The 27,815-nt window shown below is 46.7% G+C and overlaps 1 protein-coding gene across 1 annotated transcript; it reads right to left on the bottom strand.

Moving 5' to 3' along the window:
• Positions 1 to 203: 203 nt before the first annotated feature.
• Positions 204 to 27,815, bottom strand: LOC139050056 (uncharacterized). The gene is made up of 2 exons (XM_070526220.1): positions 27,643 to 27,815; positions 204 to 2,695 (listed from the first exon to the last, which is right to left on the bottom strand). The coding sequence occupies exon 2, from the start codon at positions 2,684 to 2,686 to the stop codon at positions 2,417 to 2,419; it is 270 nt and encodes an 89-aa protein (XP_070382321.1). The 5' UTR covers positions 2,687 to 2,695; positions 27,643 to 27,815; the 3' UTR covers positions 204 to 2,416.

Genomic DNA, 27,815 nt, shown 5'->3' with positions numbered 1-27,815 from the left:
CGGATGGAACAATGAATTAAGGTAGACCAATCCGCCAAACTAAATGGCGGTTTAGGGGAATTGGCGTTCAGTGTCATTATCTTAAAGTTTCGACATCTCCTACAACGAAACAAATTATGCTACAGAAAATATCGCTGTAGAAACAACTCCATATTTTGGCTTTGCACAGCGCAATTTGCATTCTGTGTGCAATGAAAGATGACTTCATTGTGAAAGGCACATGGTTTACTTCGTTTTGCAAAGGTCAGCTCACACAACCTTGTGATTCCAAAAACAAATACAGCAAACAACACTCGACATTCCATACATATATGGTAGCGATTTGTATATCTTCAACCAGGCATACACTAAAACAACCTGCTTAACTGCCAGGCGTAATAGCAAATCCACAGTACACGGTTCTACTGAGAACCTTCTTCTTCTGTCCTCGTGCCTCGTCGCTCAAATAATTATCGGCCTGCAAAGTTGAACATAGAATCATCTTACCGAACCACGAATATTGTTCCGTGCAATGTATGTAGCGTGCCCAAGTTGTGCTTTCATTTGTAAGGTGCTCTTTGAAAGACTGCAGTGCTATCGAAGTGTTCACTTCAAGGTCTTCCCCGAGCGACGTGCCACGTACCCTAAATACCAAGCAAGCCTTTCTAACTTGTCCTCAGCTTGCATTCGAGATCAAACAAAGGTAACAAAGACTTTCAACAACGTGAAGCGAGAGCTCTGCCGCGACGGCCCAACAGAAGCAAACCTGTCTGTCAGTTTTGCAATTTCAGTGCAGCAAATAACTGTAGCCTAGCGTAGCTTGGAATTAAATGAATATGCTGAATAAACGTACTAAGCCTGTCCAAATCGTTATTTTCTTTGTCAATTGGACCAAACTGCTCTGGCGATAAGTTAATAGCAAAACTACTTATTCACGCTCAACGCTGGAGCCGAGCCTTGTATCGCAAGATGACATTTTCAGCGGTACAAAACAAAAGCAATCGTAACAGTGCGACAAATTGGAGGAACGAGAATGCTTGCTCAGTAGTTATGGTTACTGTAAAATTAATCATTAGAGCCTATTTCATCTTAAACAAAGAAAAAATATACCGCCGAAGAGAATCATAATATCCTCAACTGGCTTCCTTGTCACGAACATCTGAATAACAGTACACATTAGTCAATGATAGACTTTGAGGTTATAATGATGTAACAGAGCTAGGCACAAGTGGTTGACGCACGAACACATACACACGACATCTAGTCGCCACCGGTAGTCACGGACTGTTACGAACGAACCCAACATGAACTCAACCGAAACTACGCACCACAAGCTACACCAGCGTTACCAGAAGTCATAAACTTAATAGTAACTTCGGACAAGAAAATATTTGTGATATATGCACGTCCCCGACAGAAATAAACGGAGTATCTACGTACTATTTTTTGCAACCAATTGCAACAGAAAAAAAAGAAGGATGCAAGCACTCTGCGACCCCTTTCAGCAATAAAGAATAGACAATTTTTCGGTCATGCGATACATGCAGACATTACTTATACATGGCAAGAAACTTCGCCAAGAAAGAAAGTTACTGAAAAAAGGGAACAAGAGGGATGAGTCCAGAATAAGCAGACCGCCTATCATGAATCATAGTAGTATTTTTGTATGCCGATGATCGCTCAGGCCAATAAGCAATACAAAAGCTTCTCTTCCATAAAACCAGGTTCCATTGCTAGTACATTCATTTAGAAACCAAACCAACTGCCCTTCGCTTGCAAAAATACCATGAACTAAGGAAAATGACGATGGCACTCGCCCAACGTAGAGCGGTTTCATTCGCTAAACTGTGATGATGACACACTTTGTTTCCTTCATATCCACCCTCCGCCTCCTCTTCTTCGTCGACCACATAATGAAGCCTTTGTTTAGTCCAGTAAATAAATGATGCATTAAAGAATACGTCGTATTTTATTTGACTAGGACACGAGCTGCCCTCAAATTTCCGGCTGGGGTCAATTTAACTTCGAAACAGAAAATGCCGACGAACTGCCACTATAGTCTAATCAACGGGATGAAAAAAATATTTTTTTTTCACAGAGCAAGCACCGTTTTTTTTTCTTCTTGTTCTTTTTTTACTTTCCTGTTTTTTTTTCCTACTCTCCAATATCGCGACTCCTTTGTTTACTTTCCAGGCAACTGTCCCGGTTGAGCGCCCTTGAATATCAGCAGTGAGAAGCACTGCAGTGGAAGACTGCGTTATAAATAGCGACACGAAGTGAACGTGCTCCTTGTTTGCGTTTTCCATTTCGGGATGCGCGGCCACGCTGTGGAGTGGGCGGCAGACGTCCCGTCAGAAGCAGGAGGTGGACGAGGAGAGGCACACGTGGCGTGCCGCCGGCATTCTGTGGCCAATGACAGACGCGCCGAGCGAAGAGCTCAGGTGGGCACAGTGCCTCCCGCGCATATAAACTGGATGCCGCTGTTGATGTCCCTGCCGTTGACCATGTTGTCGGAGCAGAAGTACGGCAGCAGCACGCCCCGGTGCAGCAGCGCGGCCACGTCCTTGGCCGCCGGCACGCAGGGCACCAGCACGTACACCAGGATGTACCAGAAGGCGGCAAAGCCGGCTACCCAGAAGGCGGCGAAGATGAGCAGCAACAGCCACACCAGCATCCAGCATACCTTGGCGCCTCCGGAGCTGGCCATCACGCGTGCCTGTAGCGAGAAACGTGCGGCAGCACACGTCAAGAGATTAGGCGCGAGAATGTTGGGACTGTGCGGTTTCCAAATAGAGGTAGGCAAACGACGAAGTGAAAACTGATTTAGCCCTTTCATCACGGCTCAAGAAAATTCCGGGGCACGTAATCGTGTGTGGTAATAGTGCAGGTTTATCGTAAAAGCAATTTACTCGCGCACGCATATAAGTATAACTCATATAAGTATATAACATATAAGTACAAGTATCATATATATTATTATATAACATAAGTATCTACTCAGGTATTCGCAAGACACCATCGTGATAGCGGAGTATTTGATGTGAGATATTACGAAATTACCGTAAGGTAATTTTAAAATAATTTTTAGCCAACTTCTTCTTACATTTGGTTTTCTTAAGAAATTGTACTCCTCAGCTGTAACGCGAGTCGCTTGTTTGCGCTATGCTAGAAGCCCTGCATTACTTTAAATTCTTTTCTCATTTTAGGAAGAACACAAGGAAAGACATACTTCCAAACATGGAAGGAACGGTAGTTCGAGTGCTTTTCACACGTACGTAGCCAGTGGCCCGAAGCACACGTGTTTTTACTAGAGATACAGCGGAATATTATAGAGCCACGTAGTGCTTCTTCACAGACATTCACAGGTACTCTTCACATTCACAGGTACATTCACATGGTCGTCAACGAATTGTCACGTTTTATGATTTGGAAGAAAGTGTGAAAGCTCTTACAACACTGGTACCCTGGGAACGAGTGAAAAATTACGTCGGCTGAAGGCGTACATTGAACGAAAATCAGACGCCCTGCATATACAGGACAATCAACTCGTTTCCGCAGCGCTCATTCAGCTCCACAAATCCACGTTTTATTGTGAAGGGCTTAGTATTTTTTTTATTGGTTTTAAGTGCTTGAATGTATCTGCAGCATTGCTGGAGACGCGGGTTAACAATTTACCTCACTAGGCCTGCGGGGCACTTCTCTCTGTACGCATATGCGGAAGCGCCCTCACTACTAGATTTCGGTGCATACGTAAAAATGGAAGTAAACAAACTTTCTCATCCACCCGGAATGTAGGGACAGTAGCCAAGAAACACAGGTGGCCCAAGCGGCGCAAGCTTACCGACGAATTCCCTCAGTGGCAGTGAAGCAGCTACGCGCTCATAACGTACACGAGTGGTCGTTAATTCGTTAGGTTGCCAAATAGAGGTTGCCGAGTGCTCCCAGCTGTGACATTGAAGAAACCGGACGTACTGTGGAGGCGCCCACGTTTGCCTCGCCCAACGCGAGCTGTGCAAAATTCAGTGAAACGCTAATTAGGTGGACGCATACGCGATATATAGACGGAAGCGAATGCACGCCTAACGGTGATGGAAAATTATTTTAGCTTCGAGAAAACCAGCTCTACATGCTAGTTCATAACGTCGGCATCAAACGTTGAGAAGCACTTCTGAGTTGACGACCTTAAAGAATACCGCGTTTACTGCGACATTGTCACAAAGGAAAACTACAGAAATTCCAAAGCCTTCTTGATTGCTGGCACATATATTTCCATTTACCGAGTGTTTCTACGGAGACTTCAAGTAACATTCGAAAATGACCATTTTAATAGAAAAGGACAACTGCTTAGGAGACATACCGTCATTTGTGACTACCACGGTTTGACAGGTGGAAAGGATATTAATCCCTAATTAACAAATATAATTAATAAACTTTTCAACTTTTAGTTTCAACGAACTCATCGATATCGGGAAACTGAAGCGAGAGCTCCTTGCAAGCCATTAAACGTTTGGATCTGGAAAAATGCGTTTACCCATCAGAGCGCCCGCAACCGAAACTGGGAGGCTGCAGCGAGCGCAAAGCCACGCCCCTCGAGGCAACCGGCGGGCTGCGGTTCCATGCTCCTCGCTGTCGCAGCCCGCTGGCTCCCCGTGTTACGGTTGGCGTGTAACATTCCGGGCAAAAAGGATGCTCAACCACCATGCCTCATTGAAACGAAGGGTGGATTCCCAATTTGTTGTGGTTGTCTCGAGTGGTTTCCGGTCCGGCTGGCGCCCCGCTGTACTTAAAGGCCCCTTTGTGTGCGAACTGTCCCACGCTAAAAGGAAGGCCCTTTCCACGAACCAATGACGCCTAGAAGAGAAGGGGATCAGCGGCCCATCCACAATCATACGCCCTTTCCGCGAACCAACGTCGCCTAGAAGAAAGGATAAGCGCCTACGATCCCGGACCTGCGGGTTGCCACCTGCGGAGGCCCACCCATGCCACCTCACCTGGGTGCAGAGATCCACCGCCTATTCCCCGACCAGACACTGCGGCATACCACCTGCGGATGCGGGCCCATGCCGCCTCACGAGCAGGGATCAGCCGCGCCTCAACAACCACACTCATTGCATGTCACGTGACCTATTTAAGGGGCCCCGCAATGTACATTTTCACTTCATTCATTCTCTTCTTCTCATATTTCACCAACCATTGAATAAACCGTGCAAGTTTCGCACTAGAAGTCGTCTCGTCCTTGCCTGATCGCCATGGTTTACCGGACGCCTGCAACCTGCCGCCAACGCCACGCTACCCAATAGTAACGCCGGTCGAGGTTGAAGAACCAGGCGTCGCAACAACTCGGCAGCGGTGAGGTACGTTACCCTGGAGAACGCAACATCCGCTACTGGGTGACGTAAAGAGAACGTCACCTCGAGGCGCGCAGCTTTGCGATCGCTGCAGCTTCCCAGTTGCGGTTTCGCGCGTTCTCATAGCCGAAATTCGCTGCGCCAGAGTTCCGCAGGTAATCGCATTTTCCAGATCCAAAAGTTGATAAGGCTTGCATAGAGATTTCGCTTCAATTTACCAATTACGATGAGCCCCTTGAAAGTAAATGTGTAAAGGTTAATTAATGAATTTTTGTTGATTAGTGACTAATAACATCGTATCACCTTTCACCCCGTGGTTGCTACCACGTCCGGTTTGCCTCCGAAGGAACTGTCCATTTATTTCGAAACGGCCATTTTTAAATATTACGCGAAGTGCTGATACACACGACCTGTATATGTCCGTAGCACATGTTTACTCGCTTTCTGCTAGCCAACAACAACGCTGCTGCGTAACTCTCTACTACTAGAACTGCCCTGAGTAAAATATCTGCAGAAGTGCATCCATTTCATCAGGAAAATATGCAGGGAAGCACTGATTCCGAGCTCTCTTCATGAAAGTGATAGCTTAGAGCTTCACCAAATGTAGGTACTATGGCCTTTGCTTTTGACACGAAGATGGTTGTCCAGAAAGATGCAAAAGAAGCGTCTGGCAACATTTTCTATGAAGATGGCCCCATTTCGTGCGGAAATAAGGCCTCTCTCCAAGCATACCGAAGGCAAATGCGGAAGCTAAGTCGTTTTATGACACGGAATCTTAGGAGTATGCAATGCCTGCAACACAGGAAATTACATAGTCTTGATTTCTATGACGCGACAATTATCAAGAAAACACAGTTCAGCTATTTTTGTTCCACGGCACATGAATAAGTCAGTCTGGTAAGATAAGCGACTACTGGGATTCAGTCAGAATGGAAGAACGACACAGATGAATCCATTATCCTCTCAGACAAGAAGCTACCTGTCAAACTAATAATGTGGAAGGAACTACACCAGCAACGTTGTTCGAATATGAAGCAGTTTGTACGATTATGTTGAAAGGCAAGCTTCCAAATAAAAAAAAATGTCTGCTATTCGCATAATCTAAGTGACTGAAGAGATAGTGTTGAGATGGAAGTGGAGAAAAAGGTAAAAAGAAAAAAAGAAGAAAAAACTCAGTGCCCTTCCACTCTGTGAAGAAGGATGGCCATCGAAGCTGTGTATGTGGGCCCCTTCATGGCGAACTGCACCTCCGCCGCGGGTCGGCCCGGCATTGCACTATCTCCGGGATCGGCCCACGTGTGGGGAGTTTTTTTTTTGCTTACCACGCCAACCACAACACGAAAATTTCCTTGGACGGTAGAGGTATAGAGCTTCGCTGTAAAGGAAACGCAACATATATAGCAATGGGACATAGGTGACAGTTTAAGGGGGATTAAAAATAAGTTGTGGCGTTCAACGCTCCGGAACTGCACAGTGGGCTATGAGGAACGCCTTAGCGGTTGACTACGTTTGATCGCCTGTGATTGTTTAGCGTAGACGCAAATATACGTAAAAAAGGATGATTCACAATAAATGCTGTTGCTGTGCGTAACGTACGTGACAACATGTTGAATTCATTCTTTAGTCTTGCTAGAATAATTGTAGCGAATACTGCTTTGGCTGCCACTGATTCGCCTGCGGTTTGCCTCTGCAATGCTCTGACTGGATACAATAGACGCGTCTGAGTGACTGCAGTCAAAGAATGTACGATACAGTTGTATTAAATGGCCCGGATCACCGCCATTGGTTCTAGTTATGGCAGTGGTTAGAGTGCCCATGAATTTGGATTCACAAATATAACATCCACCTGCCAAACCACGTGGAAACGGTTGTTTCTTCAAGTTTGTCGCAGTGTCCACAAGCAGTTTTATTCACGAAGTACGAGTAGCGCCCTCCATCAGGACGCTGGTTGGACAAAGGATGACTGTATTCCAACTTGGAAAAAAGACGAAGACGGTGACCTTCTAAAAAAAAATGCATTGCAGACTTTTTGCAACTTTTCTCAAGAGTAGCAGAGTCTAGACGGTTTACTTCTGGGGAAGCATGGTACTTTACTGGAAGCGCTGTGCTCTGAGAGGAATATTTATAAACTCTGCAAAGCCATGCTACCGCCGGCAGCTCTTCCAGCCTTTGCGCCGTTATGCTAGCCGTGTACAAAAGGAAAATATACAACTAAATTGCAGCAACGAGAACGCGACAGCGTCAGCGTTTTGTATTTACTTGGTGGCCACTTAGGTATGGGCCGTGCTCTTTCTCTCGTGTGTCGGACGAGCCCGGCGCAGTGCCAGGTCTGGGGTTTGCGGCTCAAGGCGCGTTTAGCAACGGCAGCAAGGGTACCTTGGCGACCCGGAAGCGTTAACAGGGCAGCACAATTTTAGCGCTTTCAGCTTCGTGATGCGGGGAAATCATTGTTCTCCACTCTTGGGGTCGTGAGACTAGCTGGAAATGAAACTGCTTGAGATGGGGCGATACAGCGGCAATATCCTATGTACATGATCACGTTTGTAATGATGGTGAAGAACCATTCAGTGCCGAAACTGTGAATCACGGGTGAAACTCTTTATTCGGCGAATAGGGCGAGAGCGCAATACTCAACAGATCAAGAACGCACTAAAGACAGGGGAAGACACACAAATTACTTTTCTCCCGTTTTAATTTATCCATTGTCCTTAAGCCAGATTGCACCTGTTTATTTCTTCTTGCGTGTCGAATGACTTTAGCAGCGCATATTACGTGACGCGGAAACGGTTATTTTACTCTTAGTTTGCTAAAGCCCCACCTACCCTTTACGAATAGTTTGAATATTTATGAAAAAAGAAAAGAAACGCATGCATTTAAACTCTTACAAGTAGAGGAGCTTGCAGTTGAGTGATTATAAACATTAGGAGCGGCTCGCGAACGATCTACACACCCCAGTCGGACCGAATCCACGGTACAGTCCAATGTCGGAAAGAGACACGTGGTACCTATGTTATATCTAAAGAAAAAAACCCCTGCGTAGTGATTTAATATATACTCCTATTTTGAAAAGTCACCGTTTCGTCTGAAAGGCGGAGCTTTCATAGCGATAGAAATTTAATGGACAATTACACGGACTAAGGTTTTTATTAAGGCAACAGCCTTAAGTGGCTCGTTGCAACGGCTCATACCCGAAAAGAGCGGCGCCTAGTCCAGTGAAGCAAAAACTAAGATCATCAGGAATGGCTCATACCCCCGTAAGCAAACAACGATGCAATGGCTGAATATGAATGAAGGAACGGAAGAAAGAACCAAAGAAGGAACGAACGAACGAAAGAAAGAAGGAAAGAAAGAAAGAAAGAAAGAAAGAAAGAAAGAAAGAAAGAAAGAAAGAAAGAAAGAAAGAAAGAAGGAAAGAAAGAAAGAAAGAAAGAACCTTTAGGTAGTGCATTAGGTGTCCGCATATGTCGTTGAGGAGGTCAAGCTACAGCGCCACACGTTTACTTCACACTGCGGGTCGTTACGCCTTGCAAGAAGTCTGACCCCTCCGATTGTGTAACTTAATACATTACCACGTGTTCAGCAGGCTTTCGTCTTCACGTTTTACAGGAGTGTAACATGCTGCCAAACGTTTTTCTATCGGCCGCATAAAGTGAAGTAAACAATCGCCTATTAATTAACGTCCACGGTGTCATTGTGTTCACAGGCAAACATGGACAGCTTTCACTAGATGACTGTGACCATTCGCTGTCACAATGGTGGCGTCATGAAGATTGCCGGCAACGGAGAGCGAACGCTTAGTGCTACCTCTTGCTTCACCGAAACTCCAACAAAACTTAGGCTGCCCGACCTCCAAAACTAGGCGCGCGGGAAGACAGCGCGCATGTATACCCCCCCCCCCCCCCACCCCAGCCAACACGGCTCGCTCAACTTTAACGTTTGCACCCGCAGCCGATTACTTCCAAGATACGGTGTGCGGGCCGCGTAGAGAGAGAGAGAGAAAATAATGCAGAGAAAGGCAGGGAGGTTAACCAGAGGTAGTTCCGGTTGGCTACCATGCGCAGGGGGAAGGGTTAAGGGGGATAAAAAGAGAAACAGAATGGAATGGGGAGATAGAAAGAAAGGGAGACAAGCACAAACAAAGCACGTACACTACAGAGCGGTAGGAGGCGGCATTCCTGGAGACTGTCGTGAAGCCCCGTAGACCGCAGGAACCTTAACGCGAGTAATGCCTTCAACGCGGATGTTCTTTCGGAGCATTGGCCCAAAGCTTTTAGTTCTGATAGTGGACGATTGTCCAATTGGTCCAGTACTCTGCACATCGCTTGTCTCTCAGCACTGTACCGCGGGCAGATACAGATAATGTGTGCTAGCGTCTCGTCGATGTTACATGTGTCACACGTGGGGCTGTTGGCCATTCCTATGAGGAAAGCATATGAGTTTGTAAAGGCAACGCCTAGCCACAGACGGTAGAGCATGGTCTGTTCACGCCGTGGTAATCAAGGCGGGAGGTGCATCCGTATGTCCGGAGACAACGAACGCAACCGACACATGGTGAAAACATTCGAGTCCCACAGGGGCAAGGTACACTCACGGGACATCAATTGCAGCTCAGCCGCAGCGTCTGTTCGCGAAAGCGGAATGAAGACTCGTTGACCACTTTCATGTGGCGGGCCGCGTATGTGTTCTAGCGCATGTGTGGGCTAGAGGAAGAGACGCTCACTCTCCTACCCGAGCGGTTGCTTGACCACATGACCTCTAACATTGGGTGCGTGCAGGTAACAACGTGCATCAAGCCACCATCCCAATTGGCTCACCTTCACACACTCTTCGTCAAACGCGCACCATACGGCGCGCTAGCCGCTCATTCTTGTCGCACTGCATACGGAACATTATAGGGGAACATCACAGCGACCGCAATTGCGACGACGACGGCAACGACGGCAACGACGGCAAAACTTTACCTCGAGTGTCCGTATAATTCGTATCGCAATAAAACTTTAATTCTTGGGTTTTACTTGGAAAAGCCACGATATGATTATGAGGCAGGCCTGGGCTTCTTTAACGTCCACCTAAACCCAAGTACACGAGCGTTTCTGCACTTGGCCCCCATTTAAACGTGGCCGCGGCGGCAGGGATCGAACCTGCGACGTTGATCTAAACAGCGCAACGCCACAGCCACTAACCTATCACGGTGGTTTCTCAAGCTCTTCTCGAATTTTGATAACCTATTCAATAAAGAAATTGCAAGAAAGGGGCAGGAAGTGTATCGGCCGTGACAATTCCTTTCCCTTACCGCACGCGCTTTATAGCAGGATGATAATGACGATGATGAGTGATATTTGTGTAGCATAATGGCCAAACAGTACCGAACATATTGTGAACACCGCTGAATCAGACTACACATAAGATTAGCAGTACAGCTAGCCTGGGATATTATAGCTGACGCAGGACGAATAATAAAGCTATGACAAAAAAGCGTCCTAGGCCAGGCATTCGCAAAAACTTTATTACGTTAAAAGCGTTCGTGAACGAATGCTAGCCAGAAGCGATGACGGACACATTTACACAGGCGACCGGCGAATGCCAAGCAGTACTTACGAACAAACAGCTTCGTTAATTCAGGCCATAGGCTCAAACTTACAAAAAGCTCTTACGCAAGAATGAATTGCTCGGGAGAAAACATTCCAGTCGATTTGGTGGTTGACATATCATTAGACAAGCAGCCGGCCAATGGCAAAGAACAATTACGAAATAAAAGATTGCTTTGTGAATCCATACCAAGAAGCTTAATGAATTCGGCACCTATTCATAAAGCTTCTCGTTCGTAAGTGCTTTTTGCCACTGGCCAGCCGCCTTCGCCATATGGGCTATGGACCTTACGGTCCATATAAACCAAAAGCTCTGACGTCAGCGTTCTTCGTAAGACAAATTTCCAGGGAATCGTGATTCTGGACATATTATTAGAAAAGTTGACCAGGTGATAGCAAAGAGCGCTTACGAACAAAAAGCTTTGTGAACTGGTTGTCTGGGCCCGTATTCACAAAAACTACTAGCGCAAGAACTATTCGTGAGGGCATATGCCAACCAATCGTGGTGACGGACATATCATTAGCAAGGGATGCAGGCCAATGTCAAGCAGCACTTACGAACGCAAAGCTTTGTGTTTCGGCTCGAGTTTCTTGTTTGACCAAGGCGGCGTACCTGAACCTTGCACGCTTCAATACACGAGTGCTGCGACCCCAGCGCGATCGAAGTGGTGAGTTGTAACCTTAGTATGCTCGATGACCGACTTATTAGCACTGAAAGACGACATGACTCATATGTGCTACCTGCTGCTGTTCCGAGGGTGAACTCCCATACTCTATAAAGTACCACATTCCCGGAAATGCCGGGCATGCTGGCTTTGTTCAAACAGGCATTCGCAAAGATAATTTTTAAATTCACCCCAGAAAGTCAAAATTTATGTTCTCGGCGTCTGTACCCAGGGCGTCACCTTCATGGCTATCCGGGCGACAATCTTAATCATACGATCGCCCGAACCCTACGCCACAGCTCTGGCAACTGCGCCGACACGTTTGAACGTAGTGGTCACAAATACACGTACGTGATACACTAAAGGCAGATATGCACGTGCAATTTATATCTCATAAAATCACAATGAAATGATAATTCATCATAATTGCAAATTTTCAATTCCGTCAAGTGGATCAATCGATAAATCGGCGCTTGCACTTCGAACATGTCATGAAATGGCAAAGAGAAGCTGGAACGTTGCTCTCAGATGCCGCCTCTGCACTTCACACGTTTCAACCAAACGAACTGGGTTGCACAACGCGATCGCTACGCCTTTCACGCCTTTCGTGATCAAACATAGGCGTGTTTGAAACTCAGCGTTATTAAAAGTCGGCTTCAAGTTTAAACACAACCGAGATTATGGTGAACAAGGTACCTGGATAATGACAGTTACAATAACTTCAGATAAACCGGATCGTGCAATGTGTTTACTAACTAGCGCTTTCACGTTTCGGCCGGTTAGCATCGCCGTTACAATTGAAAGAAAGGAACAGTAGGAAAAAGGAAGCGTTCGTTACGCTTATTCGACGCCCGTCATTTGCTTTCCATTTTAATGTAACTATCACAGATGAAAGGGAGAATAATAGTGAAGGAGCCGGTGTCTTTCCTTTTCTTTTTTAAGCAAAGCAAGGAACGGCGTCGTAGTCGACGGTTAAATGTAGCTGAGGGAGATGAAGCGTATAAGAACTTGATCTGAGAAGCTTTCTTCTGTCACTCGAGTAACAATATAGTTCTTTTTATCTGGTCTTATCTTAAAACAAAGAGGGCGGGGAGTTGTGAGAAGGGGGATGTGCACTCTGCCATAATGCACACCGGTGGAGCAAAAGCAGCAGAGTGTGGCAGTTTAGTTTGTGAAGTTCCTTGGCTACCCAAAAACGTCACGCACACCCCACCTCAGAAAATGAAGGCGCCCGCTCCCTCCGTCGTGATCGTCTCGCCATTACTTTCACGAAACGTTGCTGGTGTTGCCACGTGAAACCCGAGTAGGTCTCCCCGCAATGACTTTTCTGAGGAATAAAAAGCAAAGGAAGACCAGATGGAAAGGAAAATAGTCTGCTCGACGTCGCCCAAAGGTCTTTGATCCCACCGAGACCTCGCTGTTTGCCTTGGTCCGTTTCCACAAGAAATACGGCATTTTCGAGGCACAATGTTTATGGCTGCTACGCTTTCGAGTGGGCGATATCTTTAGACCGCGGAGAGACGTTTCGAGACTTGGAGCCGCATCTCTACGCCTATACACACGCACGTCGCGTGGGATCTTTCCTATTTTCTTCCATGTAATTTTCACGTCGTCGCCCTTCACGTGACCGCAGCCTGACGATGCGCTGACACGTAGCAGCCGTCAGTCTGCAAAACAGCACAGTATACTCTGCAGGGCCCTAGCTGCACGTGAGCAACACGTACTCCACCGACGACCGGTCGCTTGCCACGGCTGCTCGTCCGCGCGCAAGGCAAGCGTCATGCGGTAGCGCGTGCTTCCCAACCCTACACCGCTTCGGTTCTCTCGCAGCTGGAGCGGAAACGTTTCTCCTCTCTCTGCTTCGACAAAAACGCTGCACCGTTTCGCGACGTTGGACATATTAGCGAAGGCTGTCGGCCAGTGGGAAACAGCTATTACAAACGAAAATCTTTTTGAACTCGGAACATGTCATCCGACCCGTGTTCACTAAACTAGATGTGATAGAGTGTTTTTCTCATTGGTCGTTGTTCTAAATTCCCGCAACTCATGGTCGAGAGAAAAAAAGAGATAGAGGAAAAACTTTTATTAAAATAAAGGGAAACCCCAAGCTCCTTCGACGAGCCCTGGGCGTGGGTGGAGTCCTCAGTCCGGGACCCCATGAGCCGTGGCCGCCTGGCGCGCTCCCATTGAGGACCCGATCGATGTGTTTCCGCGAGTTGACGCTATAGAAGCGAGGCTTCTCACTGATGTGTGTGTGTGTGTGTGTGTTTGGGGGGTGGGGGGACTCTAGGGTTGGCGCTCACGAGCTGGCACGCCGAAGTGGTGTGGTAGAGCATGGCTGGAGTATTGTATTCTGGGCATTGTAGCGGGTACACTGCGGGGTGCATGGCGTGAAAAAGTGTACGATGCGGAAAGGTGCTTGTCTGTAGCTGCCTCCACGAAACTGCTTCTCATCATAGCGATCGTTGTGTTAACGAAACCATCACCGCGATGACGGTAAATGGAGAACCAATCTACGCGAGGGAAATTTCGTGAATACGGGCCTAGGATGAAAGGGGGGAGGGGGGGGTCGATATAGGTTACACAGCTGTTCTCAATAGTGAGTGAAGCGCGATTCGTCGGTGGTCGCGGGGTCAAAATGAGGCCGCGGACATTGTATAGAAATGTTCATAGTATTATTATTTGTGGCCTTTACTCTGCCGCCTTACGCTAAGTGCCGTTAAGGGTATTTTCCCTACGTATTCATTTCACGTGAAAAGGCGGTAATTATACGCGTGCCAACATGTCCTAATGGCCATGCATTGAAGAAACTTTGCGTGCAGCGCTGCGGAAACTGCAGATACAGACGGCGTTAGGCAATCAGGCTGAGGTCGAATCTGCAAACGCCATGTACAAGTGTCACAGTTAGCTTACGTCATGTTCGTTCTTCTGCGTTATATCGTTACTGGCGGGCGGAATGCTTATTTGTTCCTCCGTGAACACACTAGAGACATGCGAGATCAATTCAAAGTAAAACCTGTGGTATGTCGGCTGGCCATATTAAAGCGAAGCTTTCCTTGCGTACCTTTCCTGAAAGTGGCTGCTGGCTCGGTGGGTGCTGCTGCTGCTGCGGTTTTGTCGAATGCCTCGCACGCTAGACAGCAGTAACATCTTTACTATACTATTATAGGTGTCCAGGCTGCTGGCTTTGTTTACTACGGAATCACTCAGTGATAAAACAGATGATACCTAGATGTTCCCATTGCAACCAATATACAACAAATATAAAGCAAACCTTTCCGACGTTTCTATGCCTACTTTCTTAACTGTTAGGCCACAATCGCGCGTATACTTCTATCGCACCAACGCCAACTGCCTCTTTCAGAGGATCGCCACATGATGATGATGCATCTTCCATACTATTGCACATACCCATGCACAACCAGGGATTGGCAACGAAACGGATGTTACACTCAAAATAAATAACAAGAAATGAAGAAACACAAGCCAATATACGAGTTGCCACATGACGTAGCACGGGTGAGCTAGAGCACGCGCGCGCGTGCTAATTTCCTTCACGCCAAAGACGCACGCTGCAGGAATGAAGTATGCAAATTTATAGCTTTTCCCCAATAACCGATTCACGGAAGCTTCACTTCCCATAGATTCCAGAATGTGCGTTGGATCTGCTTTGCATTTGTATTTCGAACGCGTGCTGAATCGTAGAGCAGGCAAGTACGCAGACAAAGGTACTAAAGGACAAAACGCGATTTTTATTTGTTTGCATTTATGCGCGGTAGTGAGACGGTAGAGACTGCTGCTTCACTGCTGCTCGCCTGGTGCGCGCATAGCCTGAGGCAGAGCGTTCACCGGAATTTCGGTTATCGGGCGGCGGCTCGGCGTGCCGGCCATAAAGCAGCGGGAGCTTTGTAAAAGAGCAGCTGTGGACGCGGATCCGCCGCTGGGCGCACCTGTGCGCAGCGCCTGTCGGCGAGTGGAGAGCTGTTTCTCGCCTACCCAGGTGTTGCTCTGCGCCGCCGTGCGTGCGTGGGTGTGTGTACGCGTACGCGAGGAGAGTGCTGCAATCGGACGGCACCGCGCGATGTTTGCACAAAGCCGTTTTCTGTGGCCGACACTGCGGCCGCCGACGTCCAAGGAAGCGCACGTGAGCGCACGGAAAGGAAACAATCGTTCTTCTTTCTTCCCCTCTCCCCACCCCCTTTTTTTTTTGCGCACTTGCTTCAAGAACGTCGTTCTTGCACGCTCTTGATGGCCCACAATGCTCTCGTTTTATGAGTGCATTACCTAAGCTTACACCTTCAATAATAATAATAATAATAATAATAATAATAATAATAATAATAATAATAATAATAATAATAATAATAATAATAATAATAATCTGAGACAGCCCTTTTAATATGAAACCTTCTGGAGAGAAGACGGTGACGCGCCCTATGGCGGTATGCACAGCTGAGGGCGACGAAGGTAACGAACAGTGGTCCCACTAATTTCTCCTCCCGCGCCAAAGCTGCCAGCTTGGCGGCGCGCGTCAGACAGGCGACACACGCCGTGTGAGCGGTTTCAAGCGGGAGGTGCGTGCACAATTTCTGCCCCCGAGCGACATAGTTTACCGGGGGATATGCTTGCTCGAGGACCTTGTGCGGGCTGCGAGAAACGGCTCCGAGACTGTTCACACAAACCAGGCGAGCGCACATGCCGCCCAGAGGCGCAATTCGCCGCCAGGACGGTGGAGTCATAGCGGCGCTTGCGTTCTTGTCGGCTATGCAGTGAGTGCGAGCGAGAAAAACTGCTCGCAAACTGCTCGCACCACGTCCTCTGCTTTGCGAGACAAACTGCTCGCAAAGCAGAGGACGTGGGTGGCACCGAGACAGAAAAATCTGGCATCGAGAGCAAGGAAAGGAAAGCGGGGGGGGGGGGGGGGGGGGACGTCCGCATAGACATGGAAAAAAGGAGAACAGCCGGCTCTTAATGCCAATAATATAAGTAAGAATACCACATTGGCGCGTTGAATAAAACATATTTAACGGCTCTTTCGCGCACTCTCGGGTTTCCAATACTTCTTTTGGATGGTTGACGGCATCGGGCAAAGTTTCGGCTTCCAGCATTCGCCGCGCACTTGCATGGGTCAGTGACTGACTAAAATAAAATTAAAACTAGGTACCCAGAGCTGCGAGGGCGATAACGATGGCTGAAGCTGAACTGGAACACGTGCGGCCTTTAACGAGGCCTTACTGAAAATATTAATGATTCGCTGGGTGTGCTTCGAACGAGAGAGGTGACCGGCGGCGCTTCGGGCTGGCACAAGGTAAAAGAAGCTCTCAGGCTAGATGTACATTGCGTTCAAACTCTGCATTGTGATAATGTTACAATTGGTCAATTCTGTGTGATCTTTGGACAGCAATGCATAGCTATCTGACTGCTACACTGCGACATGAAGAATATATATATATATATATATATATATATATATATATATATATATATATATATATATATATATATATATATATATATATATATATATATATTTATATATATATATATATATATATATAGTATAAACGAATAAACGACAAGATACTAAACTGAGGGGCCCGATTTTTATTAGTCCTAGCATAACACGGCAGCAAAGACACCAAGGACAGCATAGGGGAAATAACTTTTACTTACCAATCGAATTAAACAAATTATAAATTAATGGAAATGAAAATGGATGAAAAAACTTGCCACAGGCGGGGAACAATCCCACGTCTTCGCATTGCGGGTTGCAATGCTCTACCAATTGAGATTCCGCGGCGCCGTTTTCCCGTCCACTGTCTTGTGGATGGGAAAACGTGGAAAATTTTAAGTTGGCAAATGTCGCCTTCTGAAAGCTGTCCGAGCGTGTCGTAAAAGAGGGCAAAACTACTTTAAATGTCATACTCTCTTCCTGATCACGTTTCCTTCCTAACGCGAGCTACTTTTCCCGCAGCAGAACTTGGATGTATCTGAAACCAATTAAACCTTCTTCACGGCCCGTAGCATTGGTGACGCGACTTCCCCGTTAATCATCGCTGGAACACATGGAGGCATCAGCTCTCAAAGTTATGCCGTGGGCTTCAGCCCAAATAGTACGAAACAAGCGGTACACCACCGCTGCCGCTCTGATCTTGGTGGATACGCCAATCCACCTGCTGTAACGACAAGCCACTGAATGCTCAGACTTTGCTTCCGGCAGCCAACTCTCCACCGCATTCAGATCTAACCCAGCCCCACAATTGAACACCAAATCAAACCCAGGTATACATAGAGGTTCAAAAATGAACGAGCTCGGAGACTAACAGGTCACGAACACAAGCTGTCATTTCCACTGGACATCGCAGACCCGTCACCTCCACGGTTCACCCGACGTCATAGCTCCTGATAACATAATCTTTCATTTCACCCTCACTCATGGACCACTCAGCCACGCTCGACGTGTCATCAAGCTCCGGCAGTTTGAGTGTATCAGTGAGCCATCTCTGCCAACGGCCACAGTGCGAAAGTGTCAGTCGCCGAAAGAAGCATCACCGCATTGCGGTACGGATGAATAATTCTACTTTGCGACAGTCTGACATACCTCTGCCGTTCTAAACATTCCGTGTACTTGTCAAGACCTCAATAACAGCTGCATCGCGCACCAAAACGAGATATTATATCCACGGTGTCATTACGACGGCGATGACTTCAGATTTTTTCACACACGTGACGAAGACAAGGTGGGCGGTCGCATGGACGACTTAGGTGTTTAAACAGCACATAAGTGCGACCAATAGCTGCGCTGTTTCAAAGAGTTCTCGCTGTGCTTGCCCAACCACGATATCGTGATCGTCTACGAGCATTACAAGTGGCTCGCAACAACGAGCGCCGCCCGCCAGAGCCACCTTAATCGACCAGTTTGCACTTCAACGAAAACAACTCTGAGAGCTCTGAAGAAAACACCCGCGTAATCTGCAGTCATGGGCGAGTGTAAAAAGAAAACACCGAAAAAAGTAAGAACGACGAGGAAGCGGCAGTAAACAAGCGTTCTGGAGAACAGCTGTCTGCAAGTGACACGCAAGGGATCAAACGAAAATGCGTCTCAGACTTTGATGCGCAAGCATATACTCGTACTTGTAATGTCATAGCCATTCGTTGCAGGAAATGTTTTTACAAGAAGATATTGGTTAGAAATTAAGGATTCAAGCGCAAAACGACTGATGTGACAAGTTCAATCACTAACTGACCCCATGTCACGCGGTGAACTAAGCAACAAGCTCTCAAGTAACGTGCAAAAATAAAATATAGAAAAGCAGGGCTATGAGAGAAGAAAATAAATGGCGGGCTACAAGGACAAGCGATCCAAATTCCTCACACTTTCATTCAACACATACGCAAGAGTATCAAATGTATTAATAACAAATAATTAACTGACGGCTGTATCATGGTTAATACGGAAGCCGTACTTAAATAAAGTCAATTTCAATTTATCAATGGACTGGGCACTCTTTTGACCAACTTAAAGCGGCATTCTTACTCGCCTCTTTATAAATTTTGAGCCGTGATGGGTTCACATACAGCAGCGTGAGTGCCATTAATTACGTAAAAGCGCGCCACATTTCGAAATTTGAACCAGGTAGTGGATAAAAGCGGTTCGCCACAGGGCAGAGGAAAGGCGGCAGTGCCTGATTGATGAGATGGCGCGAGCTGGCAGTGGGCCGTTCCCCACGGCTGCATCGTCCAACCAAGGAGCACCGGGAAATCATTCCGTATACGCTTGGCAGAGTGCCTAGTGCACCGGTGCAGGCGATGCACGGACCTTATTTAGTGTTCAGACTTTCGATGTCACAATTCAGACGAAACAGCACTCCACTCACTCTACTCTGCGCGCTGCTTGTGCAGCTCGCTAGATTCACTTCGCTAAAATTCACTAAATTTTGTTGGTGATATTCTGGCGCTACAGCAAGCCACATTGGGACGAAACAAAATAGCAAGTGACGCCGACATGTCAGTTGGACAAGCAGGCAATCAGACATCGTTCACGACAAGCAAAAGCATTTCCATAGAGGTCCTGTCCTTATCGTTGTACATTTGTTTCACGTGCCGCAAATTTCCTTATGCTTTTTCTACGTTACCCGCCCCCCAGTGTAGGACATATAGCAAGACGGATTTTCTCTTCCGAGTAACCTCCCCGTCTCTCCTCTCTGTTTTGTTGCTCTTGCAATTCGAAGTAATGTAACATTAAGAACGTAGAGTTATAGCATTGCGTCACTGGTGTCGTAAATCAGCCATCTGTGAGCGCCAAGCGTCAGTCACCGGATCTGAAAGTAAAGGTTGTCGTCCTCAACTAACTTTCGTCGACAAGAGGGCTACATACACGAACATTGGCACAGTTTTGAAAATTTCTGCGCGCACGTAGCTGACTAACAAAAATGTTCATTGATGAACGACGGAGGCAATGAGAGTGGCCCATGGGCTTGTTGGCATGTCATGTTCAAATTGTTACAGAGCACACACAAAGACAGGGACACACAGAAGGTGTGTTGTCCCGTGTACCATTTATGCCTGCGTCTGTATATATTTCTGTGCGCTGCAACAATTCGAAGACGAAGGCCAACTGGGGTAGAACTCATTATGATGATGATGGTTCCAAGTACTGTGAAGGAGATGCGGGTAAGCATGTTCAAACCTCTGGCATGTCATTTAAGCAAACAAATATATCAGTTAAGACGCACTCACATACCAGTAAGGATCGAACAGTGGCACGGGTTATGTAGAGTTTAATTTACTGTTCATTTTTTCTTATGCACCCAGCTTAGCGGCCGATCCCAAGCGCGGCAGCGTCCGAGCCACGTCTGAGCCAATGACGACGGGCGTTAAGAATGGAAAATGAAATGGATCTTTAAAAAATAACGACCCCGGGACTCCGAATAACAGCTAAAAAAACAACGACTGCCGGAACGACAGACAGAGCAGGTGTGGACGAAAATAGAGTGCTGAAAACAATGTAGGTTTGACGGAACGTTGGTGCGCAGGCGGCTTTGAACGTTGTCGCAAGTGTAGGCACACCGAAAGCACTCCGAAGGCTGAAGATGAAAACAAAGCAGTTGGAATCGAGTCCAAGGCTATCGCGGATGCTGGGAGTGTCCCGGCTGGACACACGAAATCTAATACTCGTTGTCTATCTCCTGATTATTCTTTTACATCGCAGTACGAGCAAGCCACAAAGCTTCTTTCTAACGAGTCACATCTAGGAATTCAATCTCAGAACATATACTTAGGAAGCTGCGTTAGCGGCATATTGATCATGAATATCAGAAATTAGTCTACTTGGTGAAATCCTGCCGCGAAATGTCTCGGCGAATAGCACACGTACTACATGCTGCACAGACGACATCATGCAGTGAATGTAGTGAACAGAATGGTTTCTCATTTCCTTGAATCACGAACTGGATGAAAGCATGTAAACCGCAGTCGCTATTTTGTGAATTTTGTTGTACGGTATACAGGAGCATCCTGGGCCACACGAAGAAAATATTTTTTAAGGAGCATCCTGTATTTTGTGATCTCTTTAAGCAGATAAATTGTTGAGATTATTTAATTTTTAATATGTAAATTCACGGTCAGCCTGTCACTACGAGGTAGAGCACATTTACAAACATCATTTTTGGTTTGCGGTGCGAGATCTTGAACAGAGCTCTTTCTTGTTTCTTTCTTTTTTCAGGCTACACAAAAAACGCAAAATTTGGGCTATGCAAAAATCAGACAGAGAGAGAGAGAGACGCCGTCGCCGTCTCCCACATGCACGCGCTACAGCAGTGCTACTCCAAAACACGCCGTTAACGATCTCAACATGCTCCCTTCCTGAACCGGTGGTTGCATCGATTTCACGTCGCATTTACCGTGGTTATAGCGGCTTAACTCCTGCCAGCGCCAACAAATCACGTCCGGCCCGGGCAAGGGAGAGTTTGCAACAGCGTCGAGCAATCTGCGATAACCAAGTTATCACGTCCCACATAACAGGCTCTCGATTTTCTATACCAGGCTAAATGAAAAAGCGTCAATAATGTATACTTATGAGCGTGACTGATGATTACACGAACAAAATCACTCAATTACTAGATTACTAGAATACAGTTACTAGATTGTATGTGCTTACTTGATTCTATGCCCCCCTTACTCAATCCCCATGTAGCGGCCTTGTAAGGTATCTTATAAATAATTAAATAAATAAATAAATAAATAAATAAATAAATAAAACATCCACAGAGTTTTTGAGACAAACACTTAAGCATTACGCAAATGAGAGTTCACGGTGGAATTGTTTTTCCAGATTTCGCGCGGTTTCGTAAAAAAAGGGTTGGGGGGAAATGCGGAAGGACCGACACTAAAGATATTGCTCTTAGAACTTATTAACATATTGGCGGTAAACTGCATTGTTAGGAACTTAGGCAATTATCCCAATTTAGTTAATTAAAAATTGTGGAGGCTTCTTCGAGAAGCTGCTAACAACAGAGTCGATTTAATTCGAACTGGCCCGGTGCAATCTAAATATTTGTTTCGCTCGATCCCTTTCGTATTTTTTATTTAGTCCTCCGCTCTTCACGGTCGGCCGTTCCCGGCATAACATGGGCGTACAGCCGCTCGGATCCCTGACGAAGCTCAATATGGAATAATTTATAGAATAGTTACATTACCTCGGCCAACAGGGCTTCGCTTTCTTTATTAGTGAATGTTAGCAGGGATGCCCACCATGGTTCCAGCCGACTTCACGAGCTGCCATCATTCTATCAGTGCAAAGTGCGTAATTTATGTGGGTTAGAAAGAATAATGTTAAAAACAGGTGGGCTATGGCCGTTTAAAGGGGGCGAACGGAGATACAGTGCACACAATCGCCTGTCTGCGACGTTTCACTGTTATTCCTATCTGCAGGAGAAGCATGCCTCACTACTGGACTAATCGATCCATCGGCGGCACTCGCAACATCTACTCAAGCTTTAAGGTATCTCAGGAGTTCAAACCAGCCTTCACTGTACGAACTACACGTACATCAGTCTTCAAACGACCATGGCAGCGTATAACATAGTAATAGCGCAGGCAGATACCCGATTGCAAGCCTCTAGGTCGTATCTACAGTCCAAACCTTTTACTGACTCCTCAGTTGACACATAGTAATGAAGGCAATGACAACTCCAGGCTGTCCTAGATGTCAGTGTCACCCAACAGGCACTTTCTAATGCCTTGTGTTCCAGTTATCCCGTCCCAACCATGCCACATGCTCGCTCACCGTCGCTGTTCATCGAGCTACAGATGCATGTACGGCGCGATTCGATGTTCTGATTGATTGGACATTACTTCAGGACTTTAGACGTCAAGGAACATAAACAACCCGGACAACGTAAGTACATAAACACACAACCAATCCAATAGTGATTTCCTGTTTGGCTATTTTTGTTATTATTATGCGTTCCCGGTCATTTTCGCACCTTCATCTTCTAAGCTCGCACTCAAGATAAACGCTCTTACGTTAGAACCGTTCTTAAAAGCAAATGTACGCTAACCTTCATGTCATACATATTATTAGCGAAGTCGGCAGACAAAGAGGAGACGGCACTATAACGGAAAGCTTTGCGAATCCGGCCCGTAAAGAAAGGGCTGTTTATAATGGCAGCAGTAAAGCTGCTCACTTCTGAAGTGTGCAGAATAAGCGGCGTATCATACATGAAAAGATTAGGTGCGAAAACAGCGGCGCCTTCAGGGTTAAACCACACAGAACGAGAGAGAAAGAGTGATAGCCAGGCTGAGCCCGATTGGATGCCCTGCACTCGAGAAAGGTAAAAGGCTGCAAAAAGATGACAAGCAGCAAAGTTCAAAGCACGCGCACTTATGCTGAAGGGTCCATCGTTCAGTAAATGGCAAGCGGTGATTTAGCTCTATGACTCTGGGTATCGCGATATTGCTTGTAAGCTCCGGAGATGTTAGAAAAACTTTGTTACATTCTTTTACATACATTGCGTAAGACATCACAAATTGCGCACGTTGTTACAGCGATCCCTGCCCGCTGGAATCGTTCAAATAACCGGCATAAATTTCCCTACTAAACACTCGTCTGAATGTCGTCGTCATTCTTGTCTCCATTGCCACTGATTCGAGCGATGAATTCCTGCCGCTTCCCCCGAGCGCTCGTATCGACCTACACGTCTACGAAACGATGCCTTGTACACACCTCTTAGCTTCTCACCCCCCTTCACGTAATGCGGTTAACTTATCATTTCGGTTGTTTACTGTATCTGCTTAACTAACATTATATTCTCAATACGAAAGCTACAGAAATTACTTTTTGAATGTATCTCACGACGTCCGCTTTTATCATGTGCTTCTTTTAGGCGACGGGCCTTTCGTTCTTTTTGACAAAGTAATAGTGTTCGTTACGCATAAGAGGCACTGTTTACCTTCCAGCATGGAATAAATAGAAATGTTCTTCATACAGTGTTACACAGTCACACACAAAGTTTCAGTAAAGCCCATATTCTTGCTTTATATTTTTTATTGGTGTGTAAATAAAGGGTAGGTTGAGGCGCCTTTATGGCGATGGCTACTCCTCATCGCAGGGCAATCAATGCTAAATGTACGAAGAGCACTGGAGGCATAGAAATATCCCGAACATTTGCAGTTCCGCGCACGAGCAAAGCAAGACTCAGAAGACAGTGAAAGAACGACACTAAGAGATACTGTTAACAATCCACACAGTTTCTGTAAACAAGTGAAAGTGCATGAAAGGGTTTGAGAGTTTTGCAGATGAGGCGGCTAACGTATCTACACATATCTACATAACAAGACACACAAACAACAAATAACAAAATCAGACTTGAGTCATACATATCAATCTCTGCCACGTAAAAGAAGAATAGTTGACTCAATCATGAACGTTTAGTATGAGCCTAACATTTTTGCATTTCTTTCAAACATTGCGCGCCAACGTACTTGGAGTAGCCACAATCATTGTTCCTATTGCAGGGCACCTTTATTACAGCCAACATTATTGCAGCACCCCGGAACTCCTACTAATTAACTGCATACCTCCCCACAGACTCTGCTCAGTCTGCGAAAAGGTGATTATGGAGCATACACAGCCTTTTCAAAGGTTCCCAGTAATGATGTGTCGCTGACGTAACCATCACCCGGCAAGAACACAGCTAGCCCTCATCGACAGCCTTCCAGAAGACTTACTGTTGCTGAAACCGTTATTTGCAGAACGGTATAGTTTTTGGCGTGTGATTCCGACAAGAGACATATTGGTGTCGTCTGAGAAAGACATACCTGAACGTCTACTCCGCTTTGCTGGCTCATCAATTATTCCTGTGTGCTACAGCATTGCCATAACGCGTCGACCAAGACGGCGATGACCACGCATCTTGCGATTCCCTTCTCACCCGACGTGTTAGCCCAGTGGCTATGACACTTCGCTGCTAAGCACGAGGTCACCGGTCCGATCATGGCCGTGGCGGCCACATTTAAATGCAGAAAAAAAATAAGGACGTTCGTGTGGACGTTACAGAACCCCAGGAGATCAAAATTAATCCGCAGTACCCTATTGTTGCACGCCTCACAATCATATCGTGGTTTCGGCACGTAAAACCTCGGAGTACAATTCATTTCATCCCATTTTGGAAGAGATTTGGCTATTAGGAGGGAGGGATAGCAAGAGGCGAAAGGCAGAGAGGTTAACCAGACAAAGTGTCCAGTTGGCTACATTGCACAGGGGGATGGGATAAGGGGCAGAAAAGATAAGAAAACAAGACGTAAAAGAAAAGAACGCAGCAGTTCGCCATTTGGTTATTAGAATGCGCGTTGCTTCTTATGCAGATAGCCATGATCTCGGTATTTGAGGTTTAACATAGGTAAACGGCACACCCCGGATAAAATAACAAGTTTGTTCTCTAAGGAAACAAGGTAACGAACATTACAGGAAGGAAATAAGGGACCTTCCCGGCCGATCAGTACACCATCGGTACATGCTTTTTGTTCAGGTGGTTATTGGCAGTGCATGAAGCGTTCCTATCCCGTGGAGCAGAAGAGGGCCTTGAAAGAGCACGACTGACAAACAAACTGTACGCGGGGAGGACGTCATGCAACATGGAGCAAAACTCAGTGACTGACACGAGCCTATCTCGAGTAGTAAAACACAGACCTTTTGTACGGGCGGCAGAGTAGGAGCGCGTAAAAAGAAATGAAGAACCAAATGAAAACAAAACTCGCTCAAGGTTCGCGTGAAAAGGCCCGTTACTTTAATGGGCTCCATCCGACAGAACACGAACTCTGCTGTCAATGCAGCCAACGCAGCGTGAACAGTGCATTGATATGCCACTCAGAGTCATTCAGCCGTCAATGCTCCCGTTTGCGTTCATTCGGTTCTTTGGGTAGTTGTTCCGCACGCTTCGCGTTGTTTTAGGCGAGCAAAAAAAAAGTGTGCCGGCGAAAAGCATCCCATCAACACGAGGCGTTGCTCGCTCAGTAAAGCGAACACCAGCAGACGACCGAATGAAAAAAAACAGGGCGGGGGGCAGAACATTTTATTGGAGGCTTGCTGCCCTGGCTGCTTTCCCCACTCGCAAACATGAAAAGAAATGCAAGGAAGGCGTCATGCTCAGCGCTTCCCCTTTTCGTGGTTCAAAAAAGAGCGTCTGCCGCGAGCAAGGGTCTCCCGCTCGGGTAGCGCTGAGAGCAGCAGCCGCTGCGGCGCTTACGTCTCGGCTGCCGATATTCGCGCTCACCCGAGCACGTAACTGCTTCTGTTGTGTTCGACTGACGCCTCCTCTGAGTTAGCTGCGATGAAACGACAAAGAACAGCTACCGGAGAACTGCACGCAAAGAAGCCCTGTGCGTTTTTGTGTGTGTGTGTTTTTTTTCTGTGGTTAACGTAGACTGTCCCGAAGCAGTAGTGATCGTCACCGAAGCCGGTGTGGAACGAGCTCAGCGTGTGGATGCCTCATTGCGTGAATGTACTCGTAGCGCTTGTCAGGTAGAATTAAAGTATGCTAAAAAAGTAATATGGGGAGAAATCCGTGAAAAATAAATCACGACATGACTTTCTGGTCAGCATCAGCGTTTCCCTTATTTACCCCTACAATTAAAGCATTGTTTTTCTTTATACTTGACACAATCATAATTTAATATCGTTCTAAATATTAGCATGTGTGACGCTGCGGGAGGGTAAGGGGAGGTAAATAGCGTTTGCTTGCCACATTGACAATACCATATACCATAAGCTACTTAGAAATCATAAACAATGGATTATTTTTCGAAGTGAGGGGGGAAAGAAATCAAGGAAATTTGACACGTGGAGTGTCGTAGTGTCCACCTTGTAGCGAGTTAAAACAGTCAGCCTTTGCAGCCAGCTTTGATTTGGTGGGACTCTTTGGCGCCTATAAATAGGACGAACCTAGCAGACAAGTAACGTATAGCCGATTGGGGCTAGTTGGTGTTGAAATATCTTGAGTGAACGCGCGAACATTTAATAGCGCTTTAACATTCGCGCTTTCACACAGGATGCCAAAAGCCGGGCATGTGGTATCGCCGCATATCCAGGACCAAGTTCATCCCAGGCCCAGGTTCATGACATGGCTGAAGCCTTGAGGGGCGTGCAAAATCATTTCGACTTCCACGGCAACATCGTGCTCGAGGCGCAAACTGTGGCAATCCACTGCTGCCCCATAATTGGTTCTGCTCAAGGCGACTAATTCCCTTTCCCTTACTGGGGCCGTGGGCAGCGCCGTCTGCTATGCCGGCTTTGCCCCAACACACAACACCGTCTGCACCTGTTGCTCAACTCGACTAGTTAGAAAACGGGAGTCCGAATAAAAGTATTCATTACCTGACTCAGAGTTACGCGGTATGCTCGAGTGTGTTTCAATCCCAACGCAGCGGACTGCTAGCTCTGAGGCCGGCAGAAGGGGGCGGCGGAGTTCGGACGGCTTCGCATTTTCCTCGCCTTTGCTTAGCGGTTAGTGCTGAGCATGATAGAGATGAAAAAAATAATAATAATAAGCGAAGGCCACGTACCTCGACCGCGCAACACGTATCACCTGCTGCTCTACGAGAACACTGGTATTCCGCAATATTACCGGTGCACTGCAACAATACCGGTGCATCGCCTGCGAAGTTACCGGTGGGCGGCAGGCCACGCACCTGTGCAAGCTTCGCTCGCAGAGACGCGTGGCCCGGCCCCGATCGCA

The sequence above is a fragment of the Dermacentor albipictus genome, chromosome 1, assembly GCF_038994185.2.
Source record: "Dermacentor albipictus isolate Rhodes 1998 colony chromosome 1, USDA_Dalb.pri_finalv2, whole genome shotgun sequence".
NCBI classification, from domain to species: domain Eukaryota; kingdom Metazoa; phylum Arthropoda; class Arachnida; order Ixodida; family Ixodidae; genus Dermacentor; species Dermacentor albipictus.
Note: the sequence above shows the minus strand (reverse complement) of the source record. Positions and strands in the feature narration are given on the sequence as shown.

Excerpts from the sequence above, each read along its gene's own strand:
- LOC139050056 (XM_070526220.1), bottom strand. The coding sequence starts at position 2,686 with ATGGCCAGCTCCGGAGGCGCCAAGGTATGCTGGATGCTGGTGTGGCTG.